Source organism: Cupressus sempervirens, chromosome 10 (genome assembly GCF_028749045.1).
Source record: "Cupressus sempervirens isolate cs-2001-9-10 chromosome 10, ASM2874904v1, whole genome shotgun sequence".
In the NCBI taxonomy this organism is placed as follows: domain Eukaryota; kingdom Viridiplantae; phylum Streptophyta; class Pinopsida; order Cupressales; family Cupressaceae; genus Cupressus; species Cupressus sempervirens.
The window spans coordinates 18849024-18875781 of record NC_143127.1 but is presented as its reverse complement, the minus strand read 5'-3'; the positions used below and the strand labels follow the sequence as shown (position 1 = coordinate 18875781).

Genomic DNA, 26758 nt, shown 5'->3' with positions numbered 1-26758 from the left:
GCCAAATGAAATCATAATGATTAACAAATTTAACCAACCAACTCAAATTTGCATTTAAACCTTGCACCACAAATAGTTACACCATCTATCATGCCTTGCCAATGAGCATACTTGCCCCAAATTGAAGAATGCCATTATGTAGTTTTTGGAAGAGCTTGTATCAGGAAATCAATGTACCGCCTTCACTTATTTGACAAAACTAAACTTTGGATTATTGTTGATAGGCTGTCTTGATAAATTGCTGAAGTCTAATAATGTGACCAATAGTCTAGAAGTCTCTCCTAAGGCTTACTCGCATGCTTGACCTATAATTAGTCTTCCTTTATATTCAAAAAAGCATCATATTTAAGACTATGGAGTAGAGTTTAACAGACATATATCTATTCAGAATAGTCTTGTGTTCATTTTGGCTTAAAGTATTGCTCAATATTTGAATGGGGAGAATGATATGATGTGATAAAGAGAAGGGGACCAATGACATCATTTATAGCTTTGCTGTAGGGAAGGGTAATGATTCAATTCAGCATGGAATAATATAAAGAGAAATGGCATAGGAAGTCCAGGCCTGTGGCTTGATCTCTGAAGTGAGATTTTTCATGAGATTGTGTTAATATGTGTCATGAGAATAAGTAACCAGCTTCCTTTTATGTTATTATTTCTCTATTTTATCTGATTGTAGTTTTGAATCCCAGCGAGGGAACTTCTATCCTTGAGTATTATTTGTCTTGCTTTTTTGTTAGTGAGGGTAGCATTGAATTGAGTCATGAATGATGGATATACATTTTTTCTATAAGAATACAAAAAAATGTTTTAATTAATTTGATATAAGTATGATTATTTGCAATTGTTATCTTGTACTGGCTTATCTAGCGAGCTGTATTATTTTCTAGGCATCTGCAACTTGTAACACCTATGTTGGTAAATCTATTCAACTTTGCACGATGTAAATATCTTTTCAATAATCATCTTGTTGATTGCTTGCTTCTCCACACTATTTGGTCAATTTTGTAGTTTATTGAAGGTGTGATTTTTTGGTATCCATGACTATGCCTCGTTAGGATCTTCTTTTGGATATGCCTTAGTTGTTATTGGACTTTCTTTTCCGCCATGCAGATTTATCGTTTGGTTATTTCCTTAGTTTTACTATCTAAACACACAATTGTTTTGTTTATTCTGAAGTTTGAATTCTTGAACTTTACCTTCAATTATTATTTCTTGAGATCAATTAAGTTTGTTTTGAATGAATAGGCCATTGAAACCATACCCGATTTCTCCAATGCGCCTTGTTCCTGAGAATATTTCAAAGCCTGATTGGGCATTTGATGTAAGTATATTTATGCATGTGAACAAATTGCTAAATTGTAAGGAGTCATATTATTATCTTCTTTTGTTTGGTTGTTGCACCATATGTATCCATTCACTTTGCTTGCTACTCGTGTAATAAATCTCTCAAATATTATTTATACAAATATACACTTTTTCCCTGAATTAGCATGTAGGAAATGGAATGGAAAATGATATCATTGCCTTTGTTTGATCAGTGAGATGCTATTAGGCAGTCTTTTATTAGGAATGATTGCTTTCCTAACTGGTATTTCTATGCCAGTACATTGAGTCAGGCATTCACTGTATGAAGCAAGATTTCAAGTTAACTGTTCAATAACTCTATTTTAGGGAATACCAAAGGAGGAGCCAACTAGTGATCTGCAAAATAGAGTTGAGGTGTGTGCTCAAATTATTTTGTTATCATTCTGTTGGTGGTAACACAACTTAAGTAGTAATCTGGTCCTCTTTTCTTCAATTTAAATCTAACTGGGTGTTTGGCTTCTTCTTTTTGAAGATCAAAACTCCACAGCAGATAGAGAAAATGAGAGAGACATGCAAGGTAAGCCAATGCTTCTCTAGATATATAAGATAGTAATGATATGTGGTTTTATCGACAAGGGGGTATCATCTATTTCTTGTTTCAGAAAATAGCTTACATATCAATATCTGTTCATTGTCTGAATTTTTTTTTTCCATATTGGATTTTTATTATTATTTACTTTTAAGTCTCAAGTGAATAAATGAGTCCCATCAGATTATGTGGCTTCCTTACACATTTGAAATTGTAACTCGGGTAGCATCATATGTTCTTAAGACATTGAAGTGTGGAAACTAATGAATTTTGTTGAATTATCTAGGATAATAACATTGTCACTGTTATTGGTGTGTTCCAAATGTAGATTTGAAGAGTTATAAATATGAGGGGAGGAGACATGTCTGTATGGTTAATCATCATTAGATAATATATCAATAATATAAATACCCATATATATATATAATATATTTTATATATAAGAATATTTATCTAAATGATGATATACCATCAACAACGTATCTCAAGATCGAATCAATATAACTGAAGCTACAAACTTAACACTCCCTCTTAGCTAGGGAGGATTGTTATAGAACATTATGCTCTCAAGTATATGAAGAGATATCATCTCAGTATGATATTTTCAGAATGGCATATTTAAGGATATCAACATATATCCATCAACTTAGTATGTTTAAACAAGAAATAACAATCATATGATATTCATCATACTTATATTCTTTTGGTATGTGCAATGGCATCAAATCCTTGATGCCTACCAAAAGAATGTGTTATATCTTAGTAGGATATGAGTTATCTGATTTCTAGCACTCTGGGACAACAAATTAATGAAGTCGATCAAATAACTAGTAATCAACATGTCATGAACTCCATCATGACAAGTATCACGATCTCCGGTGCTTTGGGACAACAAGTTAATATAGTTTGATCATGATACGTTCGTTATCATGATTACCGGCACTCCGGGACAACAACTTATTGTACTCTGGCATGATAACAGGTCAAGCTATTGATAAGATTGTCACCTTACAATAGCAACTCTCCAAATATATATATATATATATATATCAATGAAAGATCATCACCTTTCATGGCATAATCCATATATGCAAAATAGTAACTGCCATGATCCAAGTCAGAGGGTGAAACAAAGGCTTTCACCTCAACTTCTTTCTCACAGAGAAGAATGTATTACAGGGAATTTCACTTAGACCCTCTCCTTCATAGAGAATATAACATTCACAAGGGATTGCACCTCAAAATTCTCCCTCTAAACAATGGGTTGTACCTATTACGGTGATGCTTATTTCTTCTTGTTCATACTCATCTTAGATTCCAATAAATATTTATATTTTCTGATCCTTGAATAAAATCACTCTATTTATGCAATCTAGGTTTCATATGCATAGTACTTTTAATTTGTAAATATGCATCACATGCCCTAGATTCCTCTCCAAAGGTATATGATTTGACGATCTTCTTGTTTTGAATTTGATTCAATGACATAGAACTCACACGTCTTGATATCTCCACTGAATATCATTCTTTAATTGATTTACTTATTTAGGTATGATATATCCGGTGACATGTAAGATGGGTATTTTAATTCCTGACTAGGTCATAAGCTTCAATACGTTTTAGTAATTCTTTTTCTGATATGAGATTCAAAGGTATGCACTAATTCCTCAAGTGATATTGTTCACCTCCTTTTATATTATCTCCAAAAAATCTAATACTTGGTCCCCCATTAAAAAGATTAAGTCATGTACGATATAGTCATGTTTGACCAATCTCACTGTACACATTACTGATTGTAATATTAATTAAAAATGCTTGACCACTCTATTTATTATGCTGACTGCCTTCTCCTGCTTGGGGATTTTCTGGATGTATTCTATAAGTGACATTTACTTTCTTGCATTTCATTGAACCGCATATGCAATTTTCCCCTTACTATTGTGTATGGAAAGATGCCCAAATATGACCGCAGATATTCTGATGTGTCCTTCGTTCGTATCACTGTGATGGAAGATATCCGAATTCTCTCTCCATATAATTTCTGAAGTGTAATATTTTTATTCCTGTTGTATATTGGTCGCTATGTCCATATAGCTTGGTCGCTGACTGTAAATCTTTATGCAGACCATCCATGCATAACTTTATCTTCTTGATCCCCATTTCCCCTCCTTCCCTCACACTTGGACGGCAAGAAAATTTGTATTTATCGTTTCCTGAGAGGAAGAGAAGTAATTGATGATCCCTTGCTTGTATTACTGTTCAGTCCATTCAATATGTTGACTTTATCTTTGCTCCTTACTCCTTAGTTTACTGACTGTATATTTCTTTGCTGAATTGAATTGGAGTTCACTGCTTGATCAATTCCTCTTATATGTTTTGCCGATTACCAAGAAAGATGATAAATAGTTTATTATATACAGATAGTTATTTAACGTCTGAATGATATGAACAGACGGTGACTCTTTCCTTTCCTCTTGACTTGGATTGTATTTAACGGAATGGATCCTATTGTTGTCCTTCTTGCTGACTGGGCTCTAATATCTTTCTCCGCTCTTAGTGGTGTAGTTGGTCTCTTGCATACATGAGATTGCAGATATTTTTCATGGTAATCTCCCTTCTACACTGTATTTCCAGCTGCTTATGTGCATCTCACATAGTGCGATTCGTCTTCCATAATTCCACGATACATTCGCAGTTTGGCTATGATACCATGTTAAAGTATCTAGGATCATTTTCTGCAAATGTAATAACACTGCCATTGTTATTGGTTTGTCCCAAATGCAGATTTGAAGACATAAATATGAGAGGAGACATGTCTCATGAAGAGACATGTCTCTATGGTTAATCATCATTAGATAATATATTAATAATATAAATAACCATATATATATATATATATATATATATATATATCTGAATGATGATTTACCATCAACAATGTATCTCATGATCGAATCAATCCGACTGAAGCTACAAACTTAAAAGTTATGAGAAGCCATTTTATTCTCTCTTCATGACATTGCTCTAAACTTTAATATAAATTGTGAGCTTGCAGTTTTAAATTTATTATTTCCATCTTTTCAAAGTTGAATTGGTCCAATCATGAATATTGTGCAAGGTTGCCTTGACTGATCTGCAAATCATGTTATTGATAAAGTGAGCTGTGAGCAATTGCCACATCAGTCATCATCAAGGATTGATCCATTCACCTTTTGCACTTCTTTAAATATTCGACTGCTTGAATATAGCCCAAGGGTCATATTACTATGGTTCTCACCTTCTAAAATTTCCACAAGTCACCTTGAAACAATATTGTCAAAGATGGAAGTTGGTTTGCTTAGAGGAAAATGGATTCCTTAAAATCACAGCCTTCCCATTGAATTCAGCTCACTTGGTTTCAATTCTCCACCTTCATCTTTTTTGTGATCATGTTGCCATTTTGGACAAGTAAATCTTCATTTCCACCTTCTTCACACTGGGGTGGAATTTAAGCATGGGAGGAATTTGGATACCTCTTGGGGTGGCGGAATCCACCACCCCTAGAGGAATTTTCCTCTTTCAAACTCATTGTTTCTCACTAACGTCAGTCAGTCACTTAACTTCTTGATTTTGTTTGTCATCACTCGATTTTGGAGGCCCCAGTTCATGGTTTTCAAATCACAAATGCAGGGCAGAAATCATTATGTCAAAGAGGATTTTGGATTCCTCACTTCAGCTTAATCTTGACCTCAAAAAAACTTGGCTCAATTGATCTTGACTGCTCTCTCTTATAATCGGACTGCCTTTAAATTGTGCTTTGTTCAAGTCTAAGGGCCTCACATTTGCATTTTCTCCAATTCTAGGTGTGGAATTTCAGTCTTTGAGAGGAATTTTGGTTCCTTTATGGCTTGCATAGTCTGCCATGCCTACAGGAATCATCTCTTGCACTTTGGGTTTTAACTCTTCTCCTCAACTTTCTCTTGGATTCTCCATCCTATCCTTTGTTTCCTCATACATAATGCAGATCAAGGTCTGAATACATGCTTTGCCTCTTTTTTTTCCAAAGTGGAAATGGAGATGTTTAGAGGAATTAAGATTCCTCAAGGGCAGGTGGATTCTGCCCCATCTCTAGGAATTTCCCCTTGTCTCTTCAATCACCCCCCTTTGTCATTTTACAAATTCTCCGAACTCCTAGCTCTTTTCCTTAGCAATTTCTCCTTCACCCAACTTCATTTTTGCCTTCAATAAGGTGGCCAAAATTAGGGGTAGGAGAGAAATTTTGTCTCCTTTACACTTCAATCTTGTGCAACTACCTCAAAGTTGCAGCAGTTTTGCCAAAATGGATTTGTCTCATTCTTATGATGCCCTTTCAAAGCTAGACTTGAGGGTGGAAATTCGGGGTTAAATAGTGTTTGCTGTCATAGTTAAACTGGTTTAGTGCATACTCGTAAAGTAATGAAGCATAACACAAAAATAGATTGCACAATGTTTTAGGAAACCTTAATGTTCATTTTATTAATATTCATTCCAGCACATCATATGACAATGCTCTCCAGAATTTTGAAGATATCTATTCCCATTTAGAAGAATGTAAATATAGTATCCGAAGGATCACGACTCAATCGTTGTGTTCTAACTTTCTTCGATAATGGACACTACTTAACACAATCAATTATTAACTATTACTTGGAGACTTACAAATATTTTAGGCAACATCATCACCCCCAAAAAGAAAGTTGCCTGCTAACAATGAACAAAAGATGGAGACAATGCTCCATACATAACACAAAAGAAAACAACCTAAGATGTAGTTGAAGGGAGCATCACTGGAGCTGGTTGGGATGTGGAAAGGTATTTGAAATTGTATGAAAAACCCTCTGCTTCAAATAAGTTATTTCTCATGAAGCGTTTATTAAATATGAAAATGGCGAAAGGTGGATCTGTTACAGATCATTTAAATGAGTTTAATACTGTTACTAGTCAGTTATCTTCTATGGGTATTAATTTGATGAAGAAATTAGGGCTCTTTTGATTTTGTGTTCTTTGCCTGAAAGCTGGAATGACTTGGTAATGGCTGTAAGTAAATCTATTTTTGGATCTAATACTCTAAAATATGATGATGTGATTGGTGTTATTCTGAGCTAGAAAACTTGTAGGAAATCCTCAAGTGGATCTACATCAGGAAGTGCTTTGAACGCACAAAGCAGAGGCAGAACGATTGAGAGAGGAAGTAATTCCGGAAATCATGGGAAATCAAAAGGAAAGTCAAAGGGGAAGAGGTCTCAATCATGAGGACCAAACGAATGCTGTTATTGTGGTAAAACAATGCATAAGAAGAAAGACTGTTGGTCTTGAAAGAAAAATGAAGGAGACAAGCAAGATGGAGGCAAGGAAGCAAATGTGGTAAGTAACAAATTTGAAGAGGATGCTTTGCTCTTGTCTTTAAAAAGTGTTGATGATTCATGGGTTTGTGATTCTAGTGCTTCATTTCATGCTACACCTCATAGAGGTTATTTCATTGATTATGTCGAAGGGGATTTTGGGCTTGTTTATTTGGAGCACAATGAATATTGTTAGATTGTTGGAAAGGGAAAAGTTAAGATTAAGTTGCAAAATGAGAATTATTGGCTACTACATGAGGTAAGACATGTTCCAAGGCTAAGTAGGAATTTAATTTCAGTTGGGCAACTCGGTGATGAGGGTTGTGTAGTTACTTTTAATGATAAAAATTGGAAGGTTTCAAAAGGTTCCCTCGTAGTAACAAAAGGTGTGAAAGTAGGCACCTTATATCTTTGTACAGGTCATATTGTTCCTTCTACTTTAATTGTTTCAGAGAAACATGAATATTCAAGAACAGTTGTTGTAGTTGAGTAGGGAAAACAAATAACTGCTGTAGATTTTGATACAACGCTGTGGCACAACAGACTTGGGCACATGAGTGAGAAAGTTACGAAAGTATTTCATTCAAAGAAAGTTTTACCAGGTATGAAATGTGCTAATATGGATTTCTGTGAAAGTTGTGTGTAAGGAAAACAAAAGAAAGTGAGTTTTGTGAAGACTAGGAAGGAAAATAAAAAGGGAGAAATTAGAGCTTGTGCATACAGATGTACAGGGACCAACTTAGGCATTTTCCCTCGGTGGCTCTCATTATTATGTTACATTTATTGATGATGCAACTAGAAAAGTATGGGTTTATTTCTTTAGACAGAAATCTGATGCATTTCAAACTTTTAAGAAATGAAAATGCTTGGTTGAAAATGAGATTGGTAAGAAATTAAAATGTCTCAAATCTGATGATGGTGGTGAGTATTGTAGTTATGAATTTGAAGATTATTGCTCCACTAATGGTGTTTGTAAACAAAAAATTGTTCCAAGGACTTCACAGGAAAATGGAGTGGCTGAACACATGAACAAGACAATAATGGAGCGTACAAGGAGCATGAGGTTGCATGCTGGGTTGCCTTTACACATGTGGGCAAAGGCTATCAATACTGCTGTATATTTGATTAATAGAGGTCCCTCTACTCCTTTGGGTTGTGGTATTCTAGAGGAAGCATGGGCTGGTAAGACAGTGAGTTATTTTTTTCTCAAAACCTTCGGTTGTGAAGCATTTGCTCATATAGATTCAGAAAATAGAACCAAGTTGGAAGCTAAGTTAAAGAAATGTGTATTTGTTGGATATAACATTAATGAATTTGGTTATAGGCTTTGGGATTTTGAAAATTATAAAATTGTAAGAAGCAGGGATGTCATATTCAATGAGAAAGTGTTGTACAAAGATTTGTTGCAGCAACATGAGAAAAAAGAAGATGATTATGTAGTGCGGGATGACACTCCAAAAGATGATGTTCCAACAATTTCTCATGATGTGCAACAACTGTAACAACAAATACCACACACACCAATGAATGTTAGACTGTCAACAAGGCTAATTAGACCTCCAAAAAGATTTCTCCCTCTTTGTATTCTATTTTACTAATAGATGCTGGTGAACCTAAATGTTATGATGAAGCTGTGTAGGTGGATACTAAGATTTAGTGGGAGTCTGCAATGAAAGATGAAATAGACTCTTTGCTGAAAAATAAGACTTGGGATTTATGCAAATTGCTTGTAGGTAAAAGAGCTTTATAGAATAAGTGGGTTTACTGGTTGAAAGAAGAGGATGGAGGTAAGAAAAGATTTAAAGCTAGGTTAGTTGTAAAATGATTTGTATAGAAAAAGGCATTGATTTTGATGAGATATTCTCTCCTGTTGTTAAAATGACTTCTATTTGCACTGTTTTAAGTATTGTGGCTATTGAAGATTTGCATTTGGAGTAGCTTGATGTTAAAACAACCTTCCTTCATGGTGATTTGGATGAAGAGATATATATGGCTCAGCCACAAGGTTTTGAGGTCAAAGGTAAGGAGAATTTAGTGTGTAGATTGAAGAAAAGTTTATATGGCTTGAAGCAAGCACTTTGGCAATGGTATCTAAAATTTGATAGTTATATGCATGAGCATGGATATAGTAGTTCATTTAGATCATTGTGTTTACTTTAAGAGGCTGGATGAAGAGAGCTACATTATTTTGTGTTTATATGTTGATGATATGCTTGTAGCTGGGTGTAACATGGATCACATTAAGGGGCTGAAATATCAGTTAGCACATGCATTTGCTATGAAGGATTTGGTTGCAGCAAAATAAATCCTTGGTATGAAGATTTGCAGAGATAGGAAGAACAAGAAATTGACGCTATCTCAGGTTGATTATGTTGAGAAGGTGTTGCAACGTTTCTCTATGGAGAATGCTAAAGCTGTTAGCACACCTTTACATGGTCATTTGAAGTTGACCAAGGAGATGTGTCTAGAGACACAAGAAGAGGAGGATAAGATGTTCAAGGTACCCTATGCTTTAGCTATAGGAAGCTTGATGTATGTTATGGTATGTACAAGGACAAAGATTGCACATGCAGTGGGAGTCGGTAGCAGGTATATGAGTCATCTAGGAATTGAGCATTAGAATGTAGTCAAATGGATTCTCAGATATTTGAGGGGAACATCCAGTAATTGTTTACACTTTGGGGGCTCTACTATTGACTTACAGAGCTATATTGACTCAGATTTGGTAGGGGATATTGATACCTGGTGGAGTACTAAAGGTTATATATTTACTATTGGTGGGGCAGCCGTGAGCTAGGTTTCTAGGTTATAGAAGGTTAATGCTTTATCCATTGTAGAGGCAGATTATGTTGTTGCTACAGAGGCAACCAAGGAGATGATATGACTTCAGTTCTTCTTGGAAGAATTGGGACACCCTCAGAGGGATAATTATTTGTTTACAGATAGCCAAAGTGCCATACATCTTGCAAAGAATTCAACTTTGCATTTAAAGACAAAACACATTCAGTTGCGGTACCATTTCATTCAGTCAGTTTTGGATGATGGGTAGTTAAAGCTAGACAAGATACATACAGATGATAATCCAATAGATATATTTACAAAGGTAGTGATAAGGGAGAAACTGAATTCCTCTTCAGTTTCAGTTGGTCTTCTAGACTAAACAGAATAAAAGAACAACAAAGTCCAGGGTGGTTTGATCTAGTGGGAGCCACATGTGGTAGCGGTATTGCTACAGGTTCAATCTCCAAGTGGGAGATTGTTGTCTAGTGTGGAGTTTGATTAGTCCCCAAATGGGAGATTGTTAGTTTGTGGTGACTGATCAGGGAGGTATTGTACATATAATGGCAGCAAATTTTGGGCTACTATTTGCCAATCGGCTATTGTTTATATTCGCCAATTTATGACCGACATGTTGTAACTAATTTTAACCCTAAAGAGGCAAAAATACTTATATAAAAGGGCTTAGGGTTAGGGATTGTTTGATAAGGGGTGATGCAAAAATTGGTTCTTGCGGCGGTATTGAGCTGTAAGGGATTATGGATTGTAATTAGGTTGTAATCACTGGATCATAATAATATTAGACTTTTTGTTTGGTGGATGTAGCCCAGGGATTGGGTGAACCACGTTAAATCTTGGTATCTTGTGTTCTTTTTTGTGAGATCTATTATTTTTTAATATTGTTTATATTTGCATGTAATTGTTATTTTTGTTCGTGGCTAAATCCTAATACACAGGTGTTGTCTGGTCTCTGCCTCTTGTACCCTGCAACGCTAGTGCTGCTACCTCTCCTTGTGTTGCACTATCCAACATCATCGCATCAGGATGGAGTTCTCTTATGGGAGACTGGATAAAAGGTCCTTGAGTCACCGATGCAACTTGAAATCCCTTCATAAAATAATCACTCACACACCCCATCACGAGTAGAATGCACCCTTGCCTAGATGTTGTGGAATAGTCTTTGACCAGCTCAATCCCCCCCATGGAGTTGTCATTGATTGGATCAACCAACAATGCCACATCAATTGTCGCCATGACATATGACCTAATCACTTCTAGTCGGATCTATGGCTCCTGTGGCTTGCTACCTGCTATCTCTCAAGTCTTCATCACCTCAACCTCGTCACATGTTTGGATGGTGAATGTTGCAACTTGGTAACTCCTAAAGAAACAATATTTTTCGCCTGAGGCATCTCAGGAGTCACTATAGTACTCTTTGTCCCAGGTGCTACTACTAGGGTTTCCTTTGTTATTGTAGTCTCTGTCTATGGTATCATGATGAGGGCTCACATTCTCGTCACTATCGACAGAGTCATAACAACAGGTGCCCTTAGTTGGCGAAATGCCGGTATGGGAGCAATGTTTGCAATAGGTATCAAATGCATTGTGGAAGAGAATATAGGGCATGCTAATAGTGACGAAGGCTCAGATATGACCTCCACCTCTTCCTCCTCGTCAGCCTGAGTGTTATCTGTGGCACTCTCGCTCTTAGATGTATCCTGTCGTCCACTATTAGTATCCCTATGATCTAATCATACATCTATCTCCTACTTGACCTGTTTCTAATTTGCTACTACCTTTTGTCCGCTAGGCGTATCTAATTGTCGCCAACTCATAATAAGGGGCTCACCATGTGCCAATGGTCCCACTCTAATCTCCTTCGACAGAATGTCATGCGAGATTCGTCTAACTATAGTGTCTTGGAGTAGCTCGATCGCATAGTGAGCCATATAAGAAGTCTTATGTTGTAGAGTCATGAACTTATGCATATGTTTTGACAACAATGTGGCCCAATCATAGAATTTGCCACCAAATAAATTATTCATCAGGGAGAACTATGGAAAAGAAATATTAGAGGTACGGCTAGAACCTATTAGGTGACTGTTAACTATGTCCATTAGACATTTGTAAAGACCTTCCCTGATAAACGACTTCTTTATTCCCCTGTATTTGTGAAGACTTTTTAGTGACTTCTCGGAGTCCGCGAGGATGTCTCCACAAATTAGTCTAATATAGAAATCTTTCACCTTTGAAGTAATTCTCTGTGCCCTCAAGTCAATTTTGCGCCCTTTTTCTGGCAATCCAAACACCCTTCTAAATTTTGTCGTAGTGAAAGAAATCTCTATGAGATGATTTATGTTGGTGATAGTGCTTTGCTTCGAAAAATTGTTCAATGTCTCAACCATTGCTCTCAAGAGACCTTCAAAATCCTTAATACAGAATATTGGCATCTAGATAACACATTGCACTTGTGCTCGCCTCAAATTGTCTTTGATAATTTTGTTGTTCGTAATCTCGACACTCTCATGCCACCATTTCTGACAATCCAATCCGTTCAAGCCTTCAAATGTTATTGTTTGAGCCGTTGTATAATCTTTCGTAGAATTTTTAGATGCCATTTGTTGCCCTTGTACTTTCGGTCTTATTTTCTTTTTGCCAGTGTCTGTGCACCTGCAGTTCTAACTCCTGAGGGTAGAGTTTGTGCATTCTTACTTGGATTCATACTTGCTGCTACTTGAATCACTTGTTTGTGTCTGCAACTTTGCTTTCCAACTTTTTCTAGCAAATTGCATAATGGTTTTCTCTTTTGTTTTTTGTGCAGGAAAAAACCATTAGGGTCTCCTACTTCTATCGCATGGCTTCCAATCTATAACTGTAGGGCTCCTTGCATCCAATTCATGTGCTTGTGCTTGTATTGCCTTCTCCGTAATTTTCCTATACACTTCACAGTTTGACCACTTCGTGCGTTTGCATGTATTGACAACTTTTGCATGTACATTACTAGTCCTTGCCGAAGATGTTCTTTTTCTTCATCGTACCCTATGCTCTTGCAACCACGACCTTGTTGAATCAACTTAAGCTGCCTTGTGCCTTTTCAAGGTGTCTTACTCACGATGCTAGTTGTCTTCGTAGGTCTCTTTATTACGCGTAGGTCTCCTTATTACCATACTTGATGACTTTGGATTCTTCAACTTTAGACTATATGCACCTTCTCTTGGCTATGTCTTTGTTTGTTTTTAACTTGGTCCCTGTGGAAGCTTTGATGGCATTATGCGTGCAACATATTGATTGTTGTACAATATTGCTTCAAGCCACCCAATGTGGTCCAATCATTCGTATAGTGTTTCGTGCTTCATGTGTTTTGTATGGTTTTGGTAGTTGTCTTACCATATGGTAGAATCTTACTTGCCTTCAGTGTCCCACGAGCGAGTTATGCATTGTGATTGTTCACTATGTAACCCAATTATGTCGTAGGGTAGCAACCGATGTCTTTTCCTTCTTTTCGTACAGTGTAGTAGTTTGTCATGGAACTGAATAATGGTTTCTTGTGCTCTCCTTTATCAATATTTGTTCGTATGGTATGCCTAAGAGTCTGTACAGTTGCATGGGATGACCGTATGGTAGTCTTTAGCTCCAGAGGCTTTTGCTTCCTTTGAATTTTTAACTTTATTCCCTCAACTGGGCTCGGAAGGCCGTATGGTATACGGGCTTTGTCTTCCTTTATAAGTTCATGTGGTCCACCTTTGAATTTGGTTCCCTTATTTATTTATATATTTGTAAGTTCTACTCAACTCTAAATTACTTCTCTCATCAAGACGGAAGGTGCTTCTACTCGGACCCTCCTGCCTCTTAAGATAAATTTTCAGTTCCAAACCATTGACGGGGTCCCGTATCTCCCTTCCACCAAGAGTCCATAACTTGATCGCCCCATTATCACCAACTTCACGTACCTTGTAAAGTCCTAACCTATGTCACAAGGTTTGAGTTCGGTTTCGGGTTAGATAACAATAAAATTTGGATGAAGTTCGACAAGGAGAAAAAGTTTGAATAAAATTCGGCATTAAGTTCACCTTACATATATTTGAATTTAGAAAATATATATAAATAAGAAGTCCATTAAGATGTTAAAAAAATTTATCAATGCTAAATTTAAAATTATACTATATTATAAAATAAAATAGTTCAATATCATTTATTAAAAAATAATAATATATTAATCTATAATTAATATAAATATAAATATTTTCACTTATTAAATTAAAATTATTAAAACTAAAACTATATTAGTAAATTTGAATACATAATAATAAACAAAAATACATTCAAATTTTTAATTTGAATTTTATATGTTAATGTTTAAATCATACAGTAAAGTTTATGAAAAAGGGACATCTAATTTTATATGGGCTTTCAGTTTTGATGGACTTTTCTGTCATGCGTGGGAAGAATATTTTTTTAGTGCGGGACGTAAATTTATGGAAGATTTCACCAATGACTAGGTTTCTCTTTAATGGATGAAATCTGCTGTAATTTATTTTGAAGAAAACTCTTATTAAACCATAAGCTATTCTTTTTTGTCTCTGTTTCTAGCTCCTGAATCTTCCTATCTTCCTTCTGTCTCTATTTCCTATCTCAGATACTTCATCAAAGCAACTTGCAATGTATATTTTGTGATTTCTAAAGTGAAAAACAGACAAACTTTGTTCCAAACAAATTTACAGACAAATTTGAATGATTTTTTAAATTTGATTAGAATTTGTCGAACTTCGAATTTCATACATAATGTTCAACGAATGTTATGACCAAGGTCCTAACCATTTAACTTTGAACTTGCCAAGTTTAATCTCATTGCGTCCATTATATTTGAGCACTAATTGTCTGGGTTGAAACTTTGTTCACTTCAGATGTTTATCATGCCATGCATTATGGTGAGTTTGTGCCACCTCCTTTGCCCATTGCACCATTATTCACTGTTTGTCCGACTTGTTCACTTCCCCCACCTCATAATAATGGTGAAAATGAACTCCTAGAGTAGTAGTAACCATTTACTCATCCTCTCATGTATAATAGGTTTGTTCGCCAAGTACATCAATGCTTGGTGGTCCATGTAAAACATGAACAATGTCGCCAACAGATAGTGTTTGAACGTTTTTACTAGGTACACGGTTCCTAGAGCTTCCTGCTTTGGCATGCTTAGTTCTCTTCGACCTTGGACAATGGTTTACTAGTGAAATGGATAGGATGATCTAGGTCGTGATCACCCATTTGTGCAAGAGTTGCACCTATTGAAAAATTGGACGTGTCCACATGCATGTGGAATTATTTATCCCAGTTGGGGTATGCCAAGATCGGTGCTCCTAGCAATCTGGTCTTTAATTCCCTAAAAGAAGTCTCTTGCTCCGTACTCCAAACATAGGGTGACCCTTTTCTTGTTTGCATGTCGAGGGGGAAGAAAATGTAGGCAAAATTCTTTATGAATTGTCTGTAATAGCCGATGTGCCCTAGGAAGGACTTAACTCCATTGACATTAGTGGGGGCCTCTATCTCGACTATCGTGCATACCTTGTCCGGATCAGTCTTTAGTCTCGTCTTACACATAATGTACCCCAAAATCTTGCTTTGAGGGACCATGAATTTGCACTTCTTTGGGTTAAGTGCTAACCTCGCTTGTCGACACCTTTCCATAGTGTGTCTTGCCCACTGAAAATTGACCAATCATCCAAAAACACTTAGATGTTCCCCATAGACATTTTATCAAAGATGTGAAAAACTATTCTCTGGAAGGTTAATGGCTCGTTCCATAATCTAAAGGGCATCCATTTATATGCAAAGACTTCGTCCTCTACCGCAAATGTGGTTTTCAATTTGTCTTCATTCGCAATTGATATTTGGTTATAACTAGAGAAACTATCCATGAATGAATACATCTCGTGCCTGACAACCTCTTCTTGTATTGTGTCCGTAAATGAGATAGGGAATGGATCTTTTATAGTGACGACGTTTAGGCATAGAAATCGACACAAATCCTGATCTGGTTCACCTCCTTTAATGATATTACAATGGGTGAGACACATTCACTTGTTTGAACCTTAAATATGATCCCTGCCTCTAGCATGCATTGGATCTTTTCATCGACTTTGGCGGCATAATCTTTATTCATTTTGTATGGTCTTTTCCGCATGGGTACGACTCTAGGTACCAGAGGTATGCAGTATACCTATGTCTCTGGTGGCCCACACTTAAGGTCCTTATAAGTCCAGTTAAACACATCCTTATGTTCCATGAAGATTTTGAATGCGTTTGCCATCAACATAGGATCTCAATCATCGCCAACCAATCTGTTGCGCAAGTTCTCCTTGTCCTCGAGGTTAGTAACCCGTACAAATGGTTCTTTGTACTTGATAGTTTCGGGCGAAGTGCCCCCACTAGTTGCACACTGGACACTGAATCATCGACTGTCCCTTTGAATCATATTGTATTCGACTTCTATTCTCATTACCTCTTCGCCCTCTGTGCTAGTTGTTTCAGAACATGCTAGGTGATTCATTATTAGTTGTTTGTTGGTTTGGGTTGGCAGTCCCAAAGGTAGATGGTTGCTCCTACATGAAGAGGACTTGTTGGCCCCTACTCTTCAAGTTGTACGGGCATTCCTTAGTGGAATGACCCATACCTTGGTAGATGTCACACAATGATTTCTTTGAGCATGACCCCTTTGTGTGGCCGCTCACCTTGCACTCCGTACACCACATCTCCCCTTCGTCACTCTGTCCCTTGCTTCCCTTCATTGTTTTAAATTCACGCATCATGCGTTCCATGTCCTTCTGAAGGATTGCACCTTTTTCATTGGATTCATCTTCAGTCTCACTAATGCTTTTCTCTCCCGATGCTTCATCACTTTCGGAGGACTTGTTTTTCTTCTTTTTCTTCTTTGATGTCTTGCTTTCACTTTCCAAGTTCACGGCTTTGTCGTACGCGTCTGCATACGACGATGACAGTGTTGTTTTCATTTTGTTCCGAAGAGAGACATTTAATCCCTTGAACCATTTTTTCTTCAATTTTTCTGTTGGCTAAGTTTCCATCCTCCCAAGTAACTCTTTGAGCCTTCTATTATATGCGCATAGAGTCTCCTTCCTCTGCTTCAAGTTGTATATTTCTACTACTACTTTGTAATTGCCTCGAAGCAGTTTGAATTGTGCTTGAAACTCCTGTTGGTGCCCAAATTAGCAGATTAGGTTTCCTATGGAATGATGATCCAATTATGGGAACTCCTAATAGCAACTTGCCAATTGACAGGTTCCACTCCAAATGAATGCGAACCTTTGCAATTCTTGCTCCGTAGGACCAAGGCTGGTAGGCCTATACCTCACACTCATAGAGGCTTTTTAGAGCAGATAATTTGTGAGACTTGGGTGTTTAGGAATTTAAAAAGTTGATAAATATTTATTGGTGTGATATATAAATGTATAATGGATTTAATGACCTTTGTCACTTGGATGTATGTCCTTTTTGTAATCAGCATGAAGATTCAAAACAATAATCAAAGACCAGTGCCTTAACCAATGGAGTTTTTACCATTATTCTATAAATCACTCAAAGTGTTTAAAGTAACCCTTAGAGATAGACAATAAATCCCTTCCAAATAGATTGCTATCACTTTAATGATGTATGAATTGTTGAATACTTAAGTAATCTTCAATATTAAGTCTTATTGAATTTAACTCTCCTGAAGAGCCCAATAAGACAACAATACAGATTGACCAATCAATACAATACTACTGTTTTACAAACATTGAAACAACTTACGATATTCAATCAATTGAACATTCAATTAAAGCAAATTTGAGATTTAATCTGAGGAAACAAAATGTATGAGACAAAAATAATATCACCAAAAGATCAATCGAGCACATGAAACCCTTTTATTGAATTTGAAATATTTCACCACAAATGCATGTGTTGCTGGTGCATACAGATAACACAATCCGAAGTAGACAAAAGGATTGACTTTCTCTAAAAAATACATGTATGGAATATATGATGTCTTTTTCCAAATTCGGTCTTTATATTTATAGACAACAAATTGGTTACAAAATGAAAAGGTATAACCCTTTGTTTACAAAATTGATCTTAACCGGCCAACTAATAACGATCCCATGCCGATTAATCAAAACAAAATTGTAAGAGAAAAAAGATTCATTGAGATGAATTTGATGTTGAGTCCTTAATAAAATCATCACACTATTTAATGTGCTCTTGATATTTATCATCCTCGAGAAAATCAGCATTGACAATCAGATCTCGAGCCTTGATCTCCATTTCAATCATCTTTTTGAGTTGCTCACTAGTTCTTATCATCTTTAGATCATCATTCCTTCCTACTCCCAAGGCCTGTTCCTACATCGCATGGCAAATCCCCATCCACATCTCCCGGCTAATGATCTTCCCATTTGTATTATGCTAAGTTGGAACTCCATGCTTTGTTACCAACCGCTCAGATAATCCAAAGGTGTCGTTGAACTCCTTTGTAAACACCTTATGAGCCTGGATTAACCTGTTGGCTTCCTAGATATCTGCATATTCAACAAGTTCATCCCTTGAATATCGATCTATTTTACTTTTCACGGTTATCACAATAGCAATAGCGATAACCCTATTGCTTATCGCTATATAAGAAATCCCCTTTTTGCAACCTCCAATAGGTGTTTTCGCTATAGAATATAACGATCACAAGATTCCATCTTCGTTGCACTTTTAAATCTTATCGCTATAATACGTAGCGATACGCAAATGCCCATCGCTCATTGCTATCTCCATTATTCTCCAAATGTGATCTGCGATCAACTTTGATCCATCGCTATAGGCAGTAGCGTCCCCTTTTGACAACCACACTACTTTATCGCTGTAACACATGGCAATCAACCAATCTTATCGCTAATCGTTGTGACCAAAATCTTATCTCTTTGCTTGCCGATGATCGCTAATGGTTGTAGCGAAACACCTTTCTTTTACGCTCATCGCTATATTGACAATGTGTCTTCTCTACATTGTGATGAACTTGATTGCTATATGTTATAGCAATATCTCGCTCAACTTTAAAGATGACCCTACTACCATCACCATAGTATACTCCATTACTTGATGCTTCATCACCATAGCTATAGTGATATATGAAAAAATCATATATCACATAGAGTTTCAAGAATCAGAACCAGGATCCATATATAGGGATTGCCATGTGATGAGTACACTCTGAGAATGCATTTCGAGATAGGCACCCTTGATGTATATGGTTAGTCATGATCACTTGCAAACAAAAGGAATGCAGTAAATAATTCTTTTATTTGAGAACAATCATAGAATCAATTTAGCTTATGCAAAAAACTTTAAGATGACAAAAGACTAATAATGACATCAAAACGTGACAGTGGAATCAAACTATATCAAACAAAGCAATCATAGGTGGAAAATATTTTATAAAATATTGAGTTCCATGAACTCCTTCCATAGATCATCCCATGATCTCACCTTTGCCTTACTCATGTTCGAGTACCGATCCGCCGTAACCCTCGAAGGGTCGTTGGAAATTGTTGGACCCACTAATCTTTATCTGAAACCCCATTTGTCGATTAGATGGTTTCACACGTATGACAATGTTTGACAAGATCCTCCTAACCGTCGCTAGTAAATTTTGGCAATTTTTGTTTCTTGGACATGTTTCCTTTGCTCATTTGTCGTGGATCGGTTGATCGTGTCCTCAAACGGGTAGGGTTAGATCTCAGTGGGTTACCTTGACCACCGTGCGGTGTCACTCCAACACTCCTTGCCTCTGTGTCCTCTTCCCTCACCTCTTCTCTCCCTTCGTCTTGGCTTTCCCTTACCTCACCCTTGCCTTGGATTTCTATTCGTAGGGTGCGAGATAAGTTTATGAACTGTTCTTGCATTTTTTTATCAAATTCAGCGTCTGCCATGTCTCTTCAAGCAACTGCTCGCTACTCTGTATTTGCCGATGTTTTGGCAAATGTAGAGTTCTTCTTTGGTTACCACACCTCCCATGGCACCCATGTGGTCACCCTCCATGACACCTTTGTGGTCCCCTTTGGATATCCCTTCAACTGGTTGTTCGTTGGCGAGTTGTTTTAACCTATGTCTCCACTCGGCTTGTTGTGCAAGAGTTAAGGCTTGGTGTGTGGCTTGCAGAGCATCTAGTTGTTCCTTCCTATTTCTATCCTTGTTTAATAAGTTGGGCATCAATTCAAACAAACATCATAATGAACACAACACTTGTTATTAATATGTTTCTCCATACAATATGGGTAGACTTTGCGACCTTGTCATTATAGATTTGCAAGTGTCATTTTATTGTTCTTTCCGATGACTTAAAGCTAATGGGTTGGTCCTCCGTTGGGTCCCATCATGTTCTTCCTCCTCTTGACGGTTGTTTTCAGATTAGCTCCACAAGATCTGTTTGTGGCATTGTTCCCACTCAGTTTCCCCCCTTCGTCTCGTTTGGGTGATAGATACTTGCAGGAGCAGATGGGGAAGGTGATGAAATAGTCTGTTTGCTGCGGGGCTCATGTTCAAGGCATCCCACATAGTGTCTTCGGCAACTTCTGCGTGTACAACCTTCCTTCCTACAAATGTTTCGTTAGCTGCCTGAAACAAAATGTGGAAGTTCTCCGTTAGAGTACACTTGCCTTCAAAAAGCTTCGTCACTCCTTGTTTATTGCTTGTGATATTCTCATGAACAAGTATTCTGGTCTAGTTGTTATAGTCCATTCCCTTCATTGCTCCCCAAATCAGTCATCAACGACACCAAATGTTTACCATCACGGGTAAACTAGTTTAGTGCATACTAGGAAAGTATTGAAGCATAACACAAAAATAGATAACACAATGTTTCAAGAAACCTTGCTGCTCATTTCATTAATATTCATTCTAGTACATCCTATGACAATGCTTTCCAGAGTTCTAATGATGTCTATTCCCATTCAGGAGAATGTACATATAGTATCCGAAGGGACGCAACTTAACCGTCGTGTTCTAACGTCCTTCTGTAATAGACACTACTTAAGACATAATCAATTATTAACTATTCTTGAGAGACTTTACAAATATTACTGGCAAAAAATAGGAATTTTGATTCTTCTAGAGCTTGTGGAATCTGCCATGCTCAAAGGAATTTAAGGAATTCTCCCATTGGTCTTGCATTTTCCTCACTTCACCATGTAGCTTTAAAATTCATTTGCTTCCCCCTCAAGCTCTCGCTTTAGATAAATCTATCTCTCAATCATGTTTCTAAGGTGAGATTAGTGATCCTTCCAATCTGATTTTGCCCTAATTAAATTTGATTTCATGCTTTTCCTCCTGTATCCTCAATATGATTTTCACTATTCAAATGTTAGTGGAATTTTTCACTTTGCAACATCGCTTGAAAAATAAAACATGATATTTTATCTCCTTTCACTTTTTCTCACCAACTCGCACTTAGAAGTCACTTTTGGAATTTTGGAGGGTTAGAGGAATTTTGATTTTTTAGGGCAGGCAGAATACGCTATGCTCAGAGGAATATCCTCTTTGCAACATGCTGTTTATAGTTAGTCATTTCTCAGCTTAGAGGGTAGGAGGATTTATATAAAATATAAGAATCCTTTTGTATACTTCAAGGTATATTTTATATAAATACTATTAGGATGTTTGAGATAGATTTCAGCTTGATAGGAGTTATACTAAAGATTGTAGATTTTGGGAGTTCCCAAAAATTCCAAACTTAGCCAAATTTCAATATTTAGTTAACCTTTCTTGACTTTCTAAGGAGAAATTGAAATTGAACTAAGGATTTTCTAAAAGATTCTAACTCCTTTCATCACAAATCACTTGGTTTCAACTCCATATCCTTGACCAACTTATCCGAGCCCTTACTCACATCCCAGACAAAGTTGACTTCCTAGAAGGCCAAAATTGTTCAAAATTGCTCAAAAGGAATTATGTTAAACAGTTTGCATTTAGCTTCTTATTTCTCCGTTTAATGTTTTAAACCCCTTATAACTCCGGAAATCAAACGTTTATTGTTTGTTGTGTTTCGTGCATGGAATTGGTATCATACAACATAAACAAGAAAGAAACTACAATGATATGCAAAGTGGAAATGAACTGCTGCTAATAAAATGTTATTTTCAGAATTCATAAAACCAAATACCAACTCACTAATTATTTCAGCAGTATTGACATAATACTTCAGCCCATGCTTACGAACTTGCTGCTACAGTACTTTGTCCTTCAATCAGTCCACTACCTTCATAATACCATTCCCTCCAAGCGGCATAAGCATCGGACAAGTAGTGAAGAAGATATGAGCAAAATACCAAATCTGCCTGTAGCCGGAAATGCAACTAAATTGCCTGATAATGAAGCTAATAACAAAGAATTCCAAAGGCCAAACCCCAAGGGAATGACGTCTAGAATGTTACAAGAGAGGATAGACGTCCTCAAATGCCAAGAACGGAGCTGCAACTCACACACCAATTTCTTCTCATATTCAACCTGCCTAATGAAGCCACAAATGCTTCCTTTTATTCTATTTCCAAGGGTCCGCTCAACTCATATGGGCAATGTGGGATAAAAGATGTGTAATATATAAAACATATATTAAAATACCCCTTATGTCTCCCTTGGGTACACATCACCATAAAATAAATATTAAAGTAACATTTTAATATTTTACAATTAAATTAGACGTTACTTTAATAAAACTTCAGGCATTAAAATGTATTAGCAATCGGACTCCGAATAATGCGAGTGATAGCTCATCGGAAAGCTCTCACCGAGGAGTATCGAATCCAATCATCAAAATTGACCTGCACTGTGTCTTGCCGACTTACTAAAAATAGTAAGTATGCCTGAAACTGAGTAAATCAACTTCGTTTTGGCCCAAACTGGAAATGACTAGGCCAAAACATTCCAGGATCCCATTAAACCCTTCGTTAGCCCTCGGGACCATGTAGAACAAGGCTAACGCACACACACTTGGTCAACTGCTAAAATGGGGACATTACAGTCTGCCCCCCTTGAAATTGCTTGTCCTCAAGCAATCTCAGTCCAGCCTGCTGAATAACCTGCTCACTCTCCCATGTAGAATCTTCCTCCGGCAGGTCTTTCCATCTGACCAAATACTCCTTCACTATCCTGTTTCTAAGCTTCCTCTCTCTGGTGTCCAGAATAGCCTCGGGTACTAACACAAGCTTCCCCTCCTCATCCAAAGGGGGTAAATCTGCAGAAGGCATTACACTCTGACCGATGGGTTTCTTAAGCCTAGACACATGAAACACATTGTGCACTCGATTGCCCACTTTGCGAATCACCCTGTAGTGACCATAAAATCTAGGTTTCAACTTTTCAGCTCCGCTCTTCTTGAGTGATGACTGTCTATATGGTTGTAGCCTCAAGTAAACCATATCCCCTACCTCGAAGCTACGCTCTATTCGGTGCTGATCAGCATACAATTTCTGTTGATTCTAGGCCTGTTGTATATTCTCTTTGAGCACTTTTAGGATGTCCTGACCATCCTGCAATAAGTTTTTGGCTTTGGGCACTCTACTGTCCCCCAAAACTAAATCCATGAAGCTAGGTGCTTCATAACCATAGAGTGCCATAAAAGGAGTCATCTTGATGGACATATGATAAGTGGTGTTATAACAATACTCTCCCATATGCAACCATCTGATCCAAGCCTTTTGTTGTGTAGTTACATAGTTCCTCAAATATCCTTCCGCCCATTTATTCACAATCTCTGTTTGCCCATCTGTTTGCGGATGATAACTAGTGCTAGGTGTAAGATCCGTACCACACAACCTAAACAACTCTTGCCAAAAAAAACTCATAAACTTACTATCCCGGTCGCTGACAATGAATCTGGGCAGCCTATGTAACCTGAATATCTCTCTAAAGAAAAGATCTGCCACTTGTGCTGTTGTGTAAGTGGATGGAATAGCAAAGAAGTGAGCAAACTTCGTCAAGCGGTCCACCACCACATAGATGCAATCCCTTCCCTGTACTCGTGGTAAACCAGTGATGAAGTCCATCGAAATACTTTCCCATTTCCTATCAGGAATGGGCAAGGGCTGTAATAAACTTGTAGGAAATGTGTGCTCTCCCTTATTCTGTTGACAAACCACACACTCCCTGACATACCTCTGAACATCATCCTTGAGCCCTTTCCATGAGAACCGCTCTCGGATCTGCCTGTAGGTCTTGAAGACCCTCGGATGTCCAGCTGTGGGTGCATCATGAAATGCCTTCAGTATCACCTCTCTCAAATGTGATGATGGAATCAAATAAACCCTGTCCTGAACTCTGATCAATCCATCTATCACCTCATAGCGATCATCCTGTATGGTATCTGAAATCAATCCGGAAGCCCAGGCATCTCCGACATACTCTGCTATAATCCGATCTCTCCAATCTCTTGAAATCTCTGCCAGAGCACATAAGTGAGGTCTCCGAGATAAGGCATTAGCCACCACATTTTTCTTACCTTTGACAAACTCTATGTCAAAGTCATAAGCCTGCAATTTAGTCACCCATTTTTGTTGCCGGTCATTAAGATCACGCTGGCTCATGAAGTATTTAATACTGTTGTGATCAGTCTTGATCACAAAACGTCCACCTACCAAATATGATCGAAATTTGGCCAATGCATGCATTATGGCCAACATCTCCCGATCATAGATAGAATAACTTTTCTCAACTCCCCGGAGCTTCCTACTCTCGAATGCAATGGGATGCTTCTCTTGCATCAATACTGCTCCAATCCCATCACCTGATGCATCACAATGAAGCTCAAAAGGCTTCGTGAAATCCGGTAGAGCTAGAACTGGACATGAAGACATTACCTGCTTGAAATGCTCAAAACACCTCTGTGCTGCCCCTGTCCACACGAAGGCTCCTTTCTTAGTAAGATCTGTCAAGGGTGTAGCAATCTGTGAGAATCCCTTAACAAATCTCCTATAAAAACCACATAAACCAAAGAATCCCTTAAGCTGTGTAAGGTTTGTGGGAGTAGGCCACTCTACAATAGCTCTAATCTTTTCGGGATCAACCCAAACGCCATCTGCACTAATGATATGCCCAAGGTAAAGGAGCTCAGTCATGCCAAACTCACATTTAGATTCCTTGGCATACAATGACTCTCTCTCCAGAATAGATAACACCTCCTCTAGATGATGTAAGTGCTCCTCCCAGGTCTTACTGAAGACCAAGATGTCATCAAAGAAGATCAAGACAAATCTCCTCAGCTGCTTCCTGAATACCTGGTTCATACAACTTTGAAATGTAGCAGGTGCATTGGTTAGACCAAATTCATAACCATGAACTCAAAGTGGCCATAGTGACATCGAAAGGCTGTTTTCTCAATGTCCTTTGCTCTCATCCTGATCTGATGGTATCGGGATCGCAAATCAATTTTGGTGAAGAAGCATGCCCCATGCAACTCATCAATCAGCTCATCAATCCTAGGAATGGGATACCTGTTTTTAATTGTTTTCTTATTCAGTGCCCTGTAATCGATGCACATGTGCATCGTCCCATCCTTCTTCTTTACCAATACTACTGCTAAAGCAAAGGGGCTCTTACTGGGCCTGATATGCCCCATCTCCAACAAATCCTTAATCACCTTCTCTATCTCATCCTTGTGTTTCTTAGGATGACGATAGGGAGTAATCATAACTGGTTTGGCTCCCTCCTCGAGCTCAATAACATGTTCCATCCCTCTGTCAGGAGGAACCCCATGAGGAATATCACTAAATACTTTAGCGTGTCTATCAAGTATCTTCTGGATATCTGGTGGATGACTCTTTTCTTGTGGCTCTGGTGAAGTTGGCATAATGTAGCATTCTGCCGCCCACTCTATGTCATCATGACGAAAAAGTCTCTGCATTCTCTCAAGGACACTACTCTGCAACCTCCATTTGAAAGTCCTCTAAGTACCACAGTTCTGCCCTCATGCTGGAATCTCATCTCCAATTTTGCTAGATTGAGTGTGAACTCAATTAGTGAAGCCATCCATGTCATGCCGAGGATGACATCATAATCTCCCATGTCCACAACATAGAACTCATCCTCCAACTTGTAGCCATCTCCAAACCTGATGCGAAGATTAGATATCTTCCGAGTGCATACTAACTTATCACCGTTAGCCACCATGACTCTAAACCCATCATGCTCCTCTATCTGTAACCCTCTCCTGGCTACCAACTGTGCATCTATGAAGTTATGTGTAGCCCCAGTGTCGATAAGAGATATCACTTTCTGCCCCTGGATAGTACCCCTGACCTTAAATGCGATTGCCTTTTGGGCCTCTGTCAAGCGTGCCAACGATCTATCATCCTTAGGAATGTTGCTCTCCTCTATAGTGTTACCCTCATCTGAATCAGAGTGCTGATCCTCCCCTTCTGACTCTGACTCTTCTGCTGAAAAATACTCCATTTGATTTGCCTTAGCCTTGAGAGAACATTTATGAGATAAGTCCCAAGGCTCTCTACAATGGAAGCACAACTTCTTCTTTCGAAGTTCATTCAAGGTTTCATTGTCTAGTCCTTTTGATCCTTCTTTGGGTTTGCTGTACTCTTTCTGAAACGGTTTTTTGTCTTTGTCCTTGCAGTAGGAAGAATCTGTTGAATGGTTTTTTCCTTTGTATACCGAAGGGGCTAAATCTCGTGCCTTTTTAGTT

At 37.7% G+C, this 26758-nt stretch overlaps 1 protein-coding gene across 1 annotated transcript in view; it reads left to right on the top strand.

The window, feature by feature from the left end:
* Window positions 1-26758, top strand: part of LOC149532355 (methionine aminopeptidase 1A-like) — a 270451-nt gene that overhangs the window by 76302 nt on the left and 167391 nt on the right. Inside the window, exons 6-8 of the mRNA XM_089807592.1 lie at window positions 1249-1324; window positions 1675-1722; window positions 1841-1885. Coding sequence (XP_089663718.1) covers window positions 1249-1324; window positions 1675-1722; window positions 1841-1885 — 169 coding nt within the window. The remainder of the gene's footprint in view (window positions 1-1248; window positions 1325-1674; window positions 1723-1840; window positions 1886-26758) is intronic.